The 17,172-nt window shown below is 43.6% G+C and overlaps 1 protein-coding gene across 5 annotated transcripts; it reads right to left on the bottom strand.

Moving 5' to 3' along the window:
* Positions 1-5,109: 5,109 nt before the first annotated feature.
* SRSF1 (serine and arginine rich splicing factor 1) lies at positions 5,110-11,270 on the bottom strand. 5 transcript variants are annotated; one of them, XR_013223792.1, is made up of 6 exons: positions 10,859-11,262; positions 10,178-10,419; positions 8,777-8,949; positions 8,395-8,581; positions 5,295-8,033; positions 5,110-5,166 (listed from the first exon to the last, which is right to left on the bottom strand). XR_013223792.1 is itself a non-coding variant. In XM_077295334.1 (5 exons), exons 1-5 carry the CDS (start codon positions 11,056-11,058, stop codon positions 8,011-8,013), a joined length of 825 nt encoding a protein of 274 aa, XP_077151449.1. In that variant the 5' UTR covers positions 11,059-11,262; the 3' UTR covers positions 5,110-8,010. The 5 variants fall into 5 exon arrangements, 2 of the variants coding, with proteins under 2 accessions (XP_077151449.1, XP_077151450.1); XR_013223793.1 differs by having other exon boundaries at positions 5,110-5,643; positions 7,930-8,033; XR_013223794.1 differs by lacking the exon at positions 8,395-8,581 and having other exon boundaries at positions 5,110-5,643; positions 7,930-8,033; positions 10,859-11,270.
* Between the last annotated feature and the right edge of the window lie 5,902 nt (positions 11,271-17,172).

Below are 17,172 nucleotides of genomic sequence, written 5' to 3'. Positions count from 1 at the left end.
CTATACACAGCATGATGCTCTCTTATACACAGTATAATGCCCCCTCACTGTAAATAGTACCACCCACACAGTATACTGACCCCTTAGTAGCCTCCAAACTGTTTGATGGCTACAACAGTGTATGATGGCCCCTTCACTGTAATCCCCACACTGTAAGATGGCTCCCTAGATAGCCTCCATATAGTGTAATTCACCCGCGAGATAGTCCTAAATGTAGTATAATGCACTCCCCATAAGCCTCCATATAGTATAATGCACGTCCCATAGGCCTACTATATATTGTATAATACACCCCCATAGGCAGACTCTATAGCACAAGGCAGCCCCCATAGGCAGACTCAGTAGTATCAGGCAGCACCCCATAGGCAGACCCTGTAATATAAGGCAACACCCCTATAGGCAGATCCTGTAATATAAGGCAGCACCCCCATAGGCAGACCCTGTAATATAAGGCAGCAACCCCCATAAGCAGACCCTGTAATATAAGGCAGCACCCCCATAGGCAGACCCTGTAGTATAAGGAAGCACCCGTATAGGCAGACTCTGTAGTATAAGGCAGTACCCCTATAGGCAGATCCTGTAGTATAAGGCAGCACCCGTAAAAAATACTCACCTCTCTTCCTCCACAGCTCTGAGCGCCCACTCATCTCCTGACAGCAGGAAGGGGCTGTGAGCACAAGGCATTCTGTGCTTGCATTTTTTAGTTTTCTTATCCTGAAAGGCAGGTACACAGAAAGAATGAGAATCAGCTTAGTAGGCAGTCATGTAACACTCACCCAGTGAAGCTTGTCAATGTGGTACCGGTTCTGAAGGCGGAGGCACAGCACGAGTTCTAGACCATTCAGCTCTCTTACTCCATACCCTCTTGTCAGTGGAGTCACCATCTCGGGAGCGCCCACTGCTGCTTTTGGGATTACTGTGCAGCTGCACTTCAACCACCTGTGGGTGCAACTCAGATTCTCATCTCCCTCTGACGATTCCTAGGAAGCTGCACAGTAGGAAAGAGGCAGAGGGAGATGAGGGAGAGCCACAGAGAACTACTGAGCATGCCCCGCAGTATGAATAAATCAGAAGAGGCGGGGCGGGATCTCGGGCCACGCGTCCACGTAGGCGCAATAATAAAGACATCATGTGATGTCAGTGGACGGGCAGCGCTAACTGCGCATGCCCAAGGGAAAATAAAAAAATTACAGCGCAGGCGCCAGGAAAATGCCGTAACGCTGAGGAGGCGGCGCCCAGGATAAACGAGGAAGTAACCGACGGCTGTGGGGCGTCTGTGTAAGGGAGGAAAGCCCCGCCCCCCAGAAATTTCAAGGTACGAGGGACAAATTAAACTGTGCATTGGCAGGGACAAGAACTAAAAGCCACCTTGACAGAATGCAGCATTAGTGCTGCACAAGGTGGCTCTTTTAGTTACAAACGCCTGGAGGGGGTGACAGGTTCCCTTTAACCCCAAGGGTGGTTTGCACGTTAATGACCGGGCAAATTTTTACATTTCTGACCACTGTCCCTTTATGAGGTTATAACTCTGGAACGCTTCAACGGATCCCGGTGATTGTGACATTGCTCTCTCGTGACATATTGGGCTTCATGCTTGTGGTAAAATTTCTTTGATATTACCTGCGTTTATTTGTGGAAAAAAAGAAATTTCTTTTGAAAATTTCGCAATTTCCCAACTTTGAGTTTTCATGCCCTTAAATCACAGAGATATGTCACATAAAATACTAAGTAAAATTTCCCACATGTCTACATCAGCACAATTTTGGAACCAAAATTTTTTTTTTGCTAGTGAGTTAAGGGTTAAAAGTTGACCAGCAATTTCTCATTTTTACACCACCATTTTTTTTTTTTTTTAGGGACCACATCACATTTGAAGTCATTTTGAGGTGTCTATATGATAGCAAATACCCAAGTGTGACACCATTCTAAAAACTGCACCCCTCAAGGTGCTCAAAACCACATTCAAGAAAGTTTATTAACCCTTCAGGTGTTTCAAAGGAATTTTTGGAATATTTAAAAAAAAAAAAAAACCCGAACATTTAACTTTTTCTTTTCACAAAAAATTTACTTCAGCTCCAATTTGTTATATTTTACCAAGGGTAACAGGAGAAATTGGACCCCAAATGTTGTTGTACAATTTGTCCTAAGTACGCCGATACCCCATATGTGGGGGTAAACCACTGTTTGGGCGCATGGCAGAGCTCGGAAGGGAAGGAGCGCCATTTGACTTTTTCAATGCAAAATTGACTGGAATTGAGATGATGCGTTTGAAGAGCCCCTTATGTGCCCAAACATTGAAACCCCCCACAAGTGACCATCATTTTGTAAAGTAGACCCCCTAAGGAACTTATCTAGATGTGTGGTGAGCACTTTGACCCACCAAGTGCTTCACAGAAGTTTATAATGCAGAGCCATACAAATATTTTTTTTTTTTTTTTTTCACAAAAATGATCTTTTCACCCCCTATTTTTTATTTTCCCAAGGGTAGAAGAAATTGCGTTTGGAGAGCCCCTGATGTGCCTAAACAGTGGAAACCCCCAATTCTAACTGAAACCCTAACACACCCCTAACCCTAATCCCAACCGTAAATGTAATCCAAACCCTAACCCTAGCCCCAACTCTAATGGGAAAATGGAAATATACATTTTTTTCATTTTTCCCTACCTAAGGGGGTGATGAAGGGGGGTTTGATTTACTATTTATAGCTGGGGGTTTTTAGCGGATTTTTATGATTGGCAGCTGTCACACACTAAAAGACGCTTTTTATTGCAAAAAATATTTTTTGCGTTACCATATTTTGAAAGCTATAATTTTTCCATATTTTGGTCCACAGAGTCATGTGTGGTCTTGTTTTTTGCGGGACGAGTTGACGTTTTTATTGGTAACATTTTCGGGCGCGTGACTTTTTTTGATCGCTTTTTATTCCGATTTTTGTGAGGCAGAATGACCAAAAACCAGCTATTCATGAATTTTTTTTTTTTTTTTTGGGGGGGGGGCCTTTATACCGTTCCGCGTTTGGTAAAATGGATAAAGCAGTTTTATTCTTGGGGTCGGTACGATTACAGCTATACCTTATTTATATCTTATGTTTTGGCGCTTTTATAAGATCAAAACTTTTATAGAAAAAATTATTTTTGCATCGCTTTATTCTGAGGACAATAACTTTCTTTTTTTGCTGATGATGCTGTATGGCGGCTCGTTTTTTGTGGGACAAGATGAAGTTTTCAGCGGTACCATGGTTATTTATATCCGTCTTTTTGATCGCGTGTTATTCCACCTGTTCAGCGGTATGATAAAGCGTTTTTTGCCTCGTTTACGTGTTCACTGAAGGGGGTTAACTAGTGGGACAGTTTTATAGGTCGGGTCGTTACGGATGCGGCGATACTAAATGTGTACTTTTATTGTTTTTTTTATTTAGATAAAGAAATGTATTTATGGGGGGGCATTGGCATCATGTTATAGTGTAAGATCGCTGATCTGACACTTTGCTGTGCACGGTGTCAGATCACCGATCTGATGTGCAGAGAGGTTTCCCGGCGCCTGCTCTGAGCAGGCACTTGTAAGCCACCTCCCTGCAGGACCCGGATACAGCCACATGGCCATTTTGGATCTGGGGCCTGCAGAGAGGAGACACTCGGTACAACATTTTCCCATTATTTCACAGAGAAATCTGCAAATATTTATGCAGATTTTGTTGTGGAACCATTAGATTATTGCTCAAAATCAATCTGTGACTTTTCTGTTAAGCATGACTTCACATGATCTCCATCAATCTCAATCTATGTAATTATTACACCTGTAATGTAGTCATCCTACCTGGTACCCTTTCACCTACTGCACTTAAGGTACCTTCACATTAAGCGACGCTGCAGCGATAGCGACAACGATGCCGATCGCTGCAGCGTCGCTGTCGCTGGAGAGCTGTCACACAGACCGCTCTCCGGCGACCAAGGATGCCGAGGTCCCCGGGTAAACATCGGGTTACTAAGCGCAGGGCCGCGCTTAGTAACCCGATGTTTACCCTGGTTACCAGCGTAAAATGTAAAAAAAACAAACACTACATACTCACATTCGTGTCCCCCGGCGTCCGCTTCCTGCACTGACTGAGCGCCGGCCCTAACAGCAGAGCGGTGACGTCACCGCTGTGCTGTACTTTCACTTTACGGCGCTCAGTCAGTGTGGGAAGCGGACGCCGGGGGACGCGAAGGTGAGTATGTACTGTTTTTTGGGTTTTTTTACATTTTACACTGGTAACCAGGGTAAACATCGGGTTACTAAGCGCGGCCCTGCGCTTAGTAACCCGATATTTACCCTGGTTACCAGTGTAAAACATCGCTGGTATCGTTGCTTTTGGTGTCAAACACAACGATACACGCCGGTCTGACGACCAAATAAAGTTCTGAACTTTGTTCAACGACCAGCGATATCACAGCAGGATCCTGATCGCTGCTGCGTGTCAAACTAAACGATATCGCTAGCCAGGACGCTGCAACGTCACGGATCGCTAGCGATATCATTTAGTGTGAAGGTACCTTTAGACATTGCATTCATCCTGACTCAAAGATCGCTGCTTTAGTGGTATAGGTAGTGAAGTGGCAATTCCCAAAAACGCTTTCCATGCCTTCCTTATCCCACTGCACAGGAAAGACAATAGATGTGCAGTTTAGACTCTTCACTGAACACAACATGCCACCAAGGAAGCCAACTTGGAAGGCTGAGTGTTGCCAAGCTGAGCGAGAAGGGCACCTGGTTGAGTGACCATACATGACTAGTGTATAATAGCTTTTCTAGGGTGGAGAGTCGCTTACAGGCTCAGCAGTGATGATAATCATAAGAAAATCGCTAATCAAGTTATTGTCCTGCAGAGAATGTACTGTTTACGCAGCACATACCACAATGTAAGAGCACTGTACACCCTTGTTCAAGAAGGCAAATACTGCACACCTTGAAAAGCACACCTTGAAAAGCACCGACTTATGGCACAGATTTCTAGTCCTAGAAATGACATCTACAGCAGAATGTTTTTGGGGTTTTTTCTAAGACACCAAAAACTACAACACTGCTTCCCAAGAGAACCCCAGCAGCATAGCACACAAAAGAACTGAAAAACACATTTAATCGTTTATTGAGTTTATGCATACAAGATCCTCAAAAGCCAATTAAAACCTATTAGAAAAAAAAAGAATATATAAAAAGAAATGACACGTATGATTCAAGGTTAGAAACATTGTACCAATATATCCAACCCTCCCCCCCCCCTCCCCAACCACCACCCCCATATCCCATTTGATTACCATCTATTCGTGATGTATCCTTCCCAGATGATTGCGCCATCTTTCCTCTGGCCTCCTCTTTGATTTATTTTTTTAAACAAAAATATGCACTCCTTCTTGCATTCTAAGAGCTTCAAAAAAAAGAAAAAAAAAAAAAATCTATATAATAGCCAAATGAGGTTTAGAGAAAAAAAATCCACATGAATGCGGTTAAGATGGGGCAGGAATCCATTCCTATGTTCTTGTTATCTGATCCCGCTCCATGAATCCTGGCAATGCATTCTCCCTATCCTATTCACTCCTTCCTATGATTTGAATCCAATGATCCAGCTCCAGGATTGGGATCCAGTGAGCCCTCTCCAATCCAAACCTTTACAACCAGCAAAACCAAAAAAAGAGGCAGTTAGATATTATCAACATAGGTTTCCGGGAATCGATCAGTTATATGTGCATCTTGTAAAAAAAATAAAATAAAAAAAAAAATAAAATGGCACAGATAACTATTACATTCCCCAAACTAATGAATTGTATTTATAGCATATTGTTCCAAGATTAGAAAAAGAATTTAGAATAGTATTATTAGATGCTTTATGCAAGCTTGGAAATTACCCAAGGAACAATTGGGGTCTTTCCAATCAGAAAATGCATAGAATCCCAACATTTGTAAGACTCAACAGGTAAGGCCTCAATAAGGAGCTATGTCCTGGTCTGAGCATGGGACTGGAGATTAAAGTAACTGCATCAACAGGTATGCTCAACGTTATTTCAGGTCATTAGACCCACCATCAGGCCAGGACGTATGGCAGCACCACGTTTTCTTTCTTTCTTTCAAGGATCATAAACACTTTTCCTGGTTGTAAACAGGTATATTACCAGAAAAAGCCTTCACAAATGTTAGCATAATTAAGTATCAATCTGCAGCTTTTCTTTTTAAAAGGGGAAGTCCAGTTTTGTACCCAGTTAAAATTGTGTACAATGACTAAATTATCAGATAACTACCTGAACTAGTAAAGGGTAGCACTTACTTCATGTTGCAGAAATATTGCAAATTATGTATCTTTAAACAGTATATTGCAGTTATAAGCAGTCAATCTGCTGCATGCTCAAAATATAATGTATAGAATTTCTCCGAGGCTCTCATTCAGTACAGCAAGTCTGGTTAAAAAGACCAAGAAGGCAGTTGGTCCATCAAATCAATGACTTTATTCAGATGAGATGCAATCAGGGCTGTGGAGTGTGTCCATTATGATAGAGTCACATATTATAAAATGGACCGACTCCAAAATTGTATTATAAATTGGGTACAGTAGTACAATGCAGTATGTGCTGCAAGTTTTTTCAGAAGAATTTAGAATGTTATGAAATTTCCTATACATGTCTGATCCTGATCGAAAGATCTCATCTATTAGTTGGGATGAATCTGTGCTGCGCTTTTTGTACATGCTCAGAAGTGAGGCAGGGCTGTGGTGGATTCAGGGAAATTGAGGAGTCTGAGGGTTGGCTTACAGACGCCACAACCCTGGCTGCAAAACATTTTAACTGAGCATGTGGGAATCCAGTAAGATTTTAAAGACTTCACTTTGTAGCAATGTGTAACGCAATATGTGGCCATGTGGTTACTGTCTGCAAGAAGCTGGTGTATCTCCCTTGAAATATGCAGACAGTATATTGTTATGCCTCTACTAACTACACTAGTGCCATCTTAAACGATTCTTATGCTAGAAGAAATGATCTGGACTCATAGCTAAGGAAAATTCAATTAAAGTAGGGCAAAGAAAGTACAGGTACTAGTAGAGCTTGAGTACATTATTTTCTTATTGGGGTTATACAGTTTTATTATTAAAACCCAAGACAAGGTTCTAATGTTGTAAAACAAAATTAAACAGTATGTACATGTTGCCCTTGCTACTATTCTTCAGCTTCTTATACAGCATATGCTGCTGGCCTCTTTTCTAGGCAGCACCTTTTTACCTGCTTTAGCCCTTAATGCTTCATAGCTGGACTACCCCTTTTAAAGCCAAAAAAAAATTACAAGCTGCTGTACAAAAGTTATGCACAGGAAATGTTTGAATTGCTTAGCAGAACATGAAATTAAAACAGATTTAAATGAATACTCAGGGACTGTTCACAATGTCCCTTCAAATTCAACTCTAAATCCATCTCAAATTCTACTAAGCATCTGAAAGTTATGGAGAATCCAGTGTCTTATAATAGAAGACTGGTCATGGTTTTGGCTTAGCAGTTTGATATATTTATTATCAGGTAGACCAGTATACTAGAAAAAAAAAAATATGAGTGTTCAAATAAAAAAGGTATAGAGAATCATAGTACCCCTTACGGGTATATAACACAATGTTAGTGGGTGGGACACAATCAAAATCTTTAAATCTATAGCAATCTACACAAACCGATTTGGAAATGTATTTAATTGATATTAAAAATAGCAAATATTTACCAGTCACAAAGAGGACATGCAGAGTTAGCAGTACTGATATTATACTCTACAAGTTAAGTCCACAAAACAAGTGCATTGTGGAACATTAGCTGAAACACATCATGTTACAATAGGAAAACACTTGGTTGCCTTTATTGGGCTTTACTATAGCATAATTTCAATACTGCCAATTTTATCTCACAATATCACTTGGAGTCATACCATGGCCTCCATATTTGATTTGATCCTCCTCAAGCCTCCATTTGACAATCCTAAAATGATTGAAATGTCCTCCATTATGCTTTAATCCATCTCTTCAGATATGTCTACAGAAAGACACATGAAAAGGCAAGGTAAAATAAGGTTTCCCCACAAAATAAAATAAGGAAAAAAAACAAAAACTTTATACCATAGCTACCCAAATCCCAACAGCAAATAACATTGCAGACAAGAGTGGCTAGTTACTTGCAGTGTGGTTCTACCTACAACTGTTGAAATACACATCTTCTAGGCATGACATAATCAAGCAGGAACAAGTAGGTATAAGAATGTCTTCCTATTCTACACAACAGGCTTAACACTTCAAAACTTTAACAAAACAGTAAATAAAAAAGCAAATGACTTAAACTGTTTACAGATAAGGATCTACCAAAAAAAAAAAAAATCCACTGTTAACTATTTATGTACGTGAACGGGATCTGCTGTGGCGGGGAGAATAGCGGGGGGATCCACGGCTTCTTCTTGGAGAGTAGCTGCGGCTGCGACTGTTGCTTCTACTACGGCTCCTGCTACGACTACGACTGCGAGAACGTGATCTTCCATAGCTTGGACTTCTTGGACCATCAACTTTTACCCGAATGTAGGCAGTTTCTCCCTATTAAACAGATAGAACCTGGGATTGAACAAGCCAAGCTTAACCAGCTTCGCATTTCAGGCAAGATGTAACTCTACATGTCACTGTAGATGATGGAATCCATGTACTGTGAGCTATTTCTCTTACCTTCCAAACCTAAAGATAATTGTTAGCAGCCATGCAGCAAATAGAAGGGATGCACTGAAATATACCTACCTCATGTGACCTAAATTTAGTGTTATCCAGTTTCCGTACGGCATAGGTCATATCTTCTTTTCGCACAAATTCCACGACACCTGTACCATCCCGGTACACATCGGCATAACATACATCACCTGCCTCACGCATGTGATCCTTCAGATCCTGCCAGCTTCCACTCGGAGGCAGTCCTATAAATGATGGAAAAAAAAAAAAAAAAATTGTTACACTCCTTTCTGTGAACCAGACTCTTAATATCTCCGAGTGTACAAATACTGTAAAATTATTCCATGTGCATCAGTTTGATACATTTGTACCATTTTACAGAAACTTTTAACTCATGCAAGTTGCATCATCATAAATATCACCTTCACCATTATCCTCCAGCAACACCGGTTTACAAAAAAGAAAAGTTTTTATTATCTTTGTTCCCCTGGTCTCCCAAAAAGACATTGAAGAAAAATCCATTATCTGATGCAACTGACTGGCGGGTGGCTAATGGTCAGAGAAGCCCGGCGCCTGCGCACTGCAGTACTTTGCTCTGCCCTCAACAGGAAACACAAAGTACACCTGTGCCGGAGCCGCAGCGTGAAAACAAGAGGACGTCATCGTAAGAAGTTGGGAGGCCCCGGACCACAACACCCATCGGACCCAAACTAGACCGGGACCGCCCCTGGGTGAGCATAATATAACCTCTTTTTCTCATCTTTCAGGATACACCGGGGGCTTAACAGCATTCCAGAATGCTGTAGATAAGCCCCTGATGCTGGTGGGCTTAGCTCACCTTCGATTTTGGGGGTGACAGGTTCCCTTTAAGGTGTAATAGGTATCAGGATGGGGCAACAATGGTCCTGGTTTTGTGTGAAAGTGGTTACGCCAGCAGGAGTGTCCAAGCGTACATCAGTGACGCGGTGTCCACTTCTATACCTCTAAACTAACAAAATATAACTGAAGGCCAAATTTTCTGTTTAACCACCCGTACTACATTAAAACTGAACAAACAATCGCATAAGTTGAGTGACAGGTTTGATTTATTTGATTCACGGTGTGGGAACCTAACTTTAGCACCACTTCTAGTAGCACATACGATATCTAATGTACATTGAGGATTAGGAATAGGGATTTTTTTGTGGCCTTGACCACCCTCAGTGTTCCTTTTTTTTTTTTTTTTTTTTTTTTGGGGGTGATAAGCAATGGGGAGATAATACTTAAAAAAAAAAATCTCATATATTACAGGAGGGATAAACAAAAGCCAGAGCTTTGGTATCTCTGCAAATGCACTTCCTCCCACGGAAAATACTCACTAGAAGCCATTTTTTAAAGTCACGGTATTACTGAGATTTTTGTATTTTAAGCACACGAGAAAAAAAATTATATTATATTTACACTTACACAAAACTTTGCACCACACCAACGTACCTGAAACTACTACTCTGTACTCTGAGCGCCTAGATGGTGGCCCATATCTTCCACGGGGTGCTCCTCCACCACCTCCGCCGCCGCCACCACCTCCTCCTCCTCCTCCACCGCCACCTCCTCCTCCTCCTCCACCACCTCCGCCTCTTCCTCCTGTCCCTCGACCACTTCGTGGAAATTCAACACGTAAACGATAGCCATCATAATCATATCCATCACGTCCGTACACGGCATCTTCAGCATCCCTTCAAAAGAAAAAAATAAGTCTTGTTAATAAACATCCTTTTGTGGCTGCAGACTGAACGAAAAACTGCTCACGTAGGCTGCAAGACAGTCTTTAGTCTGTGAAAAGTAAAATTGGCGCCCCCCCAGCAGCATCTCGGTTTATGGGACACAAACCACATATAACCTAATGGTGGGGGTCCAAGCATCAGACTAAGGCCAAACCTCTGCCAGAAAGAGAACTGGCCACTTTACTCCCCATTGGGCAGGCATGTGAGAGCTAGTAACGTGCAGCAGGGAGAATACAGGGGATTAGGAGCCAGCACCATGTATAAATGGCGGGCCGGGCTAACAATGGCGCCTCAGCAGGTACACGTGCTAATGGCAGCACAGCGCCCATCCCCCTCCAACAACAAAGCACGAGTGGCGCCTTGCAGGCCTCCCGCACACATGCACCGTTACCTGGGGTCCTCAAACTCCACAAAGGCGAACGGAGGGCCGCCGCGTCGGTTCTTCAGGTCGATGTCTCGGATGGCGCCGTACTTGTAGAACACGTCCTCAATGTCCTTGGTCCGGATGTCCGGTGGCAAATTTCCCACGTAAATGCGGCAATCATTGTTGCCCGCCGGCCCTCTGATCACGCCACCTCCTGACATCTCCATCCTGGAGATCTTAAAGTGGAACGATTAAAGAGAAGACTGGAAAGTGGCAGAGCTCGGCGCGAAAGCTTCTCCCCAACAGTCACTGGTGAATGAGCTTCACAAAATGGCGTCCCGTGCCTTTTCAGCTAGTGCTACGAACACCGCCTCGCGCAGTGATACTGGTGACTGTGCGCTGTGTAACCTTCCGCCAAGCGAGGAGGCGCGACTACTAAACTCCGCCCCAAATTACAAAAAGCGTATATACATACACAGTAAACCTGAGCCTCCTTTATCGTGACGTCACGCCCGACAGGCGGCGCGAAGAATATCGCGTTACGTTGGATGTCCGGGCCGTTGTGGCATTGGCGGGAAAGTTTTTGTGTGAGAGTCGGCCGGCCGGTGTACAGTGCAGGCGGCAGGGCTGGTTTCCTACACGTGGAGACCTCTGGGCACACAGGCACACCATAAAGCGTCTGCATGAGGGGATGGGCGCACATAATGCACAGCATGAAGGCTGTGAGCCCGCCTGTGTATGTCACAGGCAGACATTTCATAAAGCAGGCGTCTTTTCTCCTAAGGGTATGTGTCCACGTTCAGGATTGATTTGGTCAGGATTTTACATCAGTGTTTGTAAGCCAAAACCAGGAGTGGGTGATAAATGCAGAATTGGTGCATATGTTTCTATTATACTTTTCCTCTAATTGTTCCACTCCTGGTTTTGGCTCACAAATACTGATGGAAAATCCTGATGCAATCCTGAACGTGGACACATACCCTAAGGCTCGAGTCATACTTGCCATATAAAAAAAGGTCCGATCTTTACGGCGAGAATCGCACAAATGTTCCCGAACAGTGATCCTTATTAGTGATGAGCGCATATACTTGGTACTCGAGATTTCCCGAGCACGCTCGGGGGTCCTCCGAGTATTTGTAAGTACTCGGAGATTTAGTTTTCTTTGCCGCAGCGGAATGGTTTACATCTGTTAGCCAACTTGATTACATGTGGGGATTCCCTGGCAACCCCCACATGTACTTATGCTGGCTAACAGATGTAAATCATTCAGCTTCGGCGCTGAAAACTAAATCTCCGAGTACTTACAAATACTCGGAGGACCCCCCATGCATGCTCGAGAAATCTCGAGTGCCAAGTATATTTGCTCATCACTAATCCTTATGTAATCCGTTTGCAATGCGATTTTCTTGCATCTAAGCATCCGTGTGATATCCGTATGGCAAGATTTTCTCCCCGGCTTACAAAATGGACATCCAGTGAATCCCCGGCCCAGAAAATCATGACTAAATAATGTGGAAGCCTATTGGCTATACAAGTTCCATCCACTCAATTTTCTTTGTCAGAGAGGGAAAGCCGATGGCCGGGACCGATATTTGTAGCCTGGGAAGGGGTTAATACCCATGGATCTTCCCAGACTGTGAATATCAACCAGCAGCTGTATAGTTAGCCCTTACTGGCTATTCACATAGGGGCACCCTCCAATGACATGGGGTCCCCCTATAATTAATAGCCAGAAAGGCTACGCAGACAGCAGCAGGCTGATATTCATAGCCTAGGAAGTGGCCATGGATCCAATAGTCTGAAAGGGTTAAAAATAGGGTTGAGCGAAACGGATCGGACAAATTGAAAAATCGCCAACTTTCGGCAAAGTCGGGTTTCATGAAACCCGATCCCAGTGTGGGATCGGCCATGCTGTCGGCGATCTTCGCGCCAAAGTCGCGTTTCGTATGATGCTTTCAGCGCCATTTCTCAGCGAATGAAGGAAGACGCAGAGTGTGGGCAGCGTGATGACATAGGTCTCGGTCCCCAACATCTTAGAGAAGGGCATGACAGTGATTGGCTTGCTTTCTACGGCGTCACAGGGGCTATAAAGGCGTGCACGCCGACCGCCATCTTCTGCCGATCTGAGCATAGGGAGAGGTTGCTGCAGCTTCGTCAGAAGCAGGGATATACTTAGGGAGGGAAGATTAACCCCCAAACCGCTTGTGCTGTAGTGATTTCCACTGTCCAACACCACCTTTTCTTTGCAGGGACAGTGGAGGCTAGATTTTTGTGCATCAGCTCTGTAGCTTATAAGGCTCCCTGATAGCTGCATTGCTGTTTGTACGCCGCTGTGCAAACCAACTGCTTTTTTAAAAGCAAAAATCCAGTTGCTCCTTTCTGCACAGTTCTATTTGTCCACACTTTTGTGTGCAGCAGTCCTTTTTATTGCTGGCTACCATACTTGTCCTGAGATCATTGTAGGGAGATTGTTATTGTAGTACAGACCCTTTTTTTATATACTGTATATATATCTTCCAGCCACGTTCTGCCACTTACATTGTGTAGTGTAATACAGTGGGCCTGGTTTTTGCAGCAGTCTCCCACACAAAAAAGGGAGATTTAAATTGCCACTAAGTGGATCTGCGTCAGTTCTGTTTGTCGTATGTCTGCCAGTCACGTTCTGCCACTTACATTGTGTAGTGTAATACAGTGGGCCTGGTTTTTGCAGCAGTCTCCCACACAAAAAAGGGAGATTTAAATTGCCACTAAGTGGATCTGCGTCAATTCTGTTTGTCGTATATCTGCCAGCCACGTTCTGCCACTTACATTGTGTAGTGTAATACAGTGGGCCTGGTTTTTGCAAGCAGTCTCCCACACAAAAAAGGGAGATTTAAATTGCCAACAAGTTTATATACATCAGTTCTGTTTGTCGAATATCTGCCAGCCACGTTCTGCCACTTACATTGTGTAGTGTAATACAGTGGGCCTGGTTTTTGCAGCAGTCTCCCACATAATAAAGGGAGATTTAAATTGCCCCTAAGTGGATCTGCGTCAGTTCTGTTTGCCGTATATCTGCCAGCCACGTTCTGCCACTGACATTGTGTAGTGTAATACAGTGGGCCTGGTTTTTGCAGCAGTCTCCCACACAAAAAAGGGAGATTTAAATTGCCACTAAGTGGATCTGCGTCACTTCTGTTTGTCGTATATCTGCCAGCCACGTTCTGCCACTTACATTGTGTAGTGTAATACAGTGGGCCTGGTTTTTGCAGCAGTCTCCCACACAAAAAAGGGAGATTTAAATTGCCAACAAGTTTATATACGTCAGTTCTGTTTGTCGTATATCTGCCAGCCACGTTCTGCCACTGACATTGTGTCGTGTAATACAGTGGGCCTGGTTTTTGCAGCTGTCTCCCACACAAAAAAGGGAGATTTAAATTGCCACTAAGTGGATCTGCGTCACTTCTGTTTGTCGTATATCTGCCAGCCACGTTCTGCCACTTACATTGTGTAGTGTAATACAGTGGGCCTGGTTTTTGCAGCAGTCTCCCACACAAAAAAGGGAGATTTAAATTGCCAACAAGTTTATATACGTCAGTTCTGTTTGTCGAATATCTGCCAGCCACGTTCTGCCACTTACATTGTGTAGTGTAATACAGTGGGCCTGGTTTTTACAGCAGTCTCCCACATAATAAAGGGAGATTTAAATTGCCCCTAAGTGGATCTGCGTCAGTTCTGTTTGTCGTATATCTGCCAGCCACGTTCTGCTACTTACATTGTGTAGTGTAATACAGTGGGCCTGATTTTTGCAGCAGTCTCCCACACAAAAAAGGGAGATTTAAATTGCCACTAAGTGGATCTGCGTCAGTTCTGTTTGTCGTATGTCTGCCAGTCACGTTCTGCCACTTACATTGTGTAGTGTAATACAGTGGGCCTGGTTTTTGCAGCAGTCTCCCACACAAAAAAGGGAGATTTAAATTGCCACTAAGTGGATCTGCGTCAATTCTGTTTGTCGTATATCTGCCAGCCACGTTCTGCCACTTACATTGTGTAGTGTAATACAGTGGGCCTGGTTTTTGCAAGCAGTCTCCCACACAAAAAAGGGAGATTTAAATTGCCAACAAGTTTATATACATCAGTTCTGTTTGTCGAATATCTGCCAGCCACGTTCTGCCACTTACATTGTGTAGTGTAATACAGTGGGCCTGGTTTTTGCAGCAGTCTCCCACATAATAAAGGGAGATTTAAATTGCCCCTAAGTGGATCTGCGTCAGTTCTGTTTGCCGTATATCTGCCAGCCACGTTCTGCCACTGACATTGTGTAGTGTAATACAGTGGGCCTGGTTTTTGCAGCAGTCTCCCACACAAAAAAGGGAGATTTAAATTGCCACTAAGTGGATCTGCGTCACTTCTGTTTGTCGTATATCTGCCAGCCACGTTCTGCCACTTACATTGTGTAGTGTAATACAGTGGGCCTGGTTTTTGCAGCAGTCTCCCACACAAAAAAGGGAGATTTAAATTGCCAACAAGTTTATATACGTCAGTTCTGTTTGTCGTATATCTGCCAGCCACGTTCTGCCACTGACATTGTGTCGTGTAATACAGTGGGCCTGGTTTTTGCAGCTGTCTCCCACACAAAAAAGGGAGATTTAAATTGCCACTAAGTGGATCTGCGTCACTTCTGTTTGTCGTATATCTGCCAGCCACGTTCTGCCACTTACATTGTGTAGTGTAATACAGTGGGCCTGGTTTTTGCAGCAGTCTCCCACACAAAAAAGGGAGATTTAAATTGCCAACAAGTTTATATACGTCAGTTCTGTTTGTCGAATATCTGCCAGCCACGTTCTGCCACTTACATTGTGTAGTGTAATACAGTGGGCCTGGTTTTTACAGCAGTCTCCCACATAATAAAGGGAGATTTAAATTGCCCCTAAGTGGATCTGCGTCAGTTCTGTTTGTCGTATATCTGCCAGCCACGTTCTGCTACTTACATTGTGTAGTGTAATACAGTGGGCCTGATTTTTGCAGCAGTCTCCCACACAAAAAAGGGAGATTCAAATTGCTACTAAGTGGATCTGCGTCAGTTCTGTTTGTCGTATGTCTGCCAGCCACGTTCTGCCACTTACATTGTGTAGTGTAATACAGTGGGCCTGGTTTTTGCAGCAGTCTCCCACATAATAAAGGGAGATTTAAATTGCCCCTAAGTGGATCTGTGTCAGTTCTGTTTGTCGTATATCTGCCAGCCACGTTCTGCCACTTACATTGTGTAGTGTAATACAGTGGGCCTGGTTTTTGCAGCAGTCTCCCACATAATAAAGGGAGATTTAAATTGCCCCTAAGTGGATCTGTGTCAGTTCTGTTTGTCGTATATCTGCCAGCCACGTTCTGCCACTTACATTGTGTAGTGTAATACAGTGGGCCTGGTTTTTGCAGCAGTCTCCCACACAAAAAAGGGAGATTTAAATTGCCAACAAGTTTATATACGTCAGTTCTGTTTGTCGAATATCTGCCAGCCACGTTCTGCCACTTACATTGTGTAGTGTAATACAGTGGGCCTGGTTTTTGCAGCAGTCTCCCACATAATAAAGGGAGATTTAAATTGCCCCTAAGTGGATCTGCGTCAGTTCTGTTTGTCGTATATCTGCCAGCCACGTTCTGCCACTTACATTGTGTAGTGTAATACAGTGGGCCTGGTTTTTGCAGCAGTCTCCCACACAAAAAAGGGAGATTTAAATTGCCAACAAGTTTATATACACCTTCTACCTTGTTTTACAGTACCATATAACGGTTGTTAGTTTGGTTATATTTTCCCAAAAATGAGGAAGTCTGGTGGAAGAGGCCGTGGGCGGTAATTGCCAGCTGGTAATGATGGTGGTGGTGGAGCATCTGGTGGTAGTGGGAAAAGCAAAATAGTACCTAAGGCTCGAGTTGTTCAGACAGCGTCATCGTCTGGCTACACAAGGCCTCGAAGGCTCCCTTATCTGGGAGTAGGAAAACCGCTTTTAAAGCCGGAGCAGCAGGAACAAGTTTTGGCTTTCATTGCTGACTCAGCCTTTATCTCTTTCGCCTCCTCTTCAGAAAGTTCTAAATATAAAAGCAGCGAGTCGTCAGTGGATACTCCCGGTCAGGAACAAGTCGCTTCCTTGTGTCCTTCACCCAAAGCAAAAATGAAGGATGCGGCAGGCGACACTAAAGTTTACTCCATGGAGCTCTTTACACATACCGTGCCAGGGTTAGAAAGGGAAATAGTTAACAGCCCATTATAAGATGAATCGGACATGGAGTGCACATATGCACAGCCACAGCTAGATTATTATGCTGTTCCATTGACTCAGATCACTACATTGCCCTCGCAGTGTACT

This window comes from Ranitomeya variabilis, chromosome 3, assembly GCF_051348905.1.
Source record: "Ranitomeya variabilis isolate aRanVar5 chromosome 3, aRanVar5.hap1, whole genome shotgun sequence".
Classification (NCBI taxonomy): domain Eukaryota; kingdom Metazoa; phylum Chordata; class Amphibia; order Anura; family Dendrobatidae; genus Ranitomeya; species Ranitomeya variabilis.
The sequence above is the reverse complement of the archived record's forward strand: the minus strand, read 5'-3'. Positions and strand labels throughout refer to the sequence as shown.

Bases quoted from the DNA above. Each gene is read 5' to 3' on its own strand.
- SRSF1 (XM_077295334.1), bottom strand. From the start codon at position 11,058: ATGGAGATGTCAGGAGGTGGCGTGATCAGAGGGCCGGCGGGCAACAAT. The intron at 10,420-10,858 runs GTAACGGTGCAT...TTTCTTTTGAAG, and splicing joins GTGGAGTTTGAGGACCCCAG to GGATGCTGAAGATGCCGTGT. The intron at 8,950-10,177 runs GTACGTTGGTGT...CATCATTTATAG, and splicing joins GTACAGAGTAGTAGTTTCAG to GACTGCCTCCGAGTGGAAGC.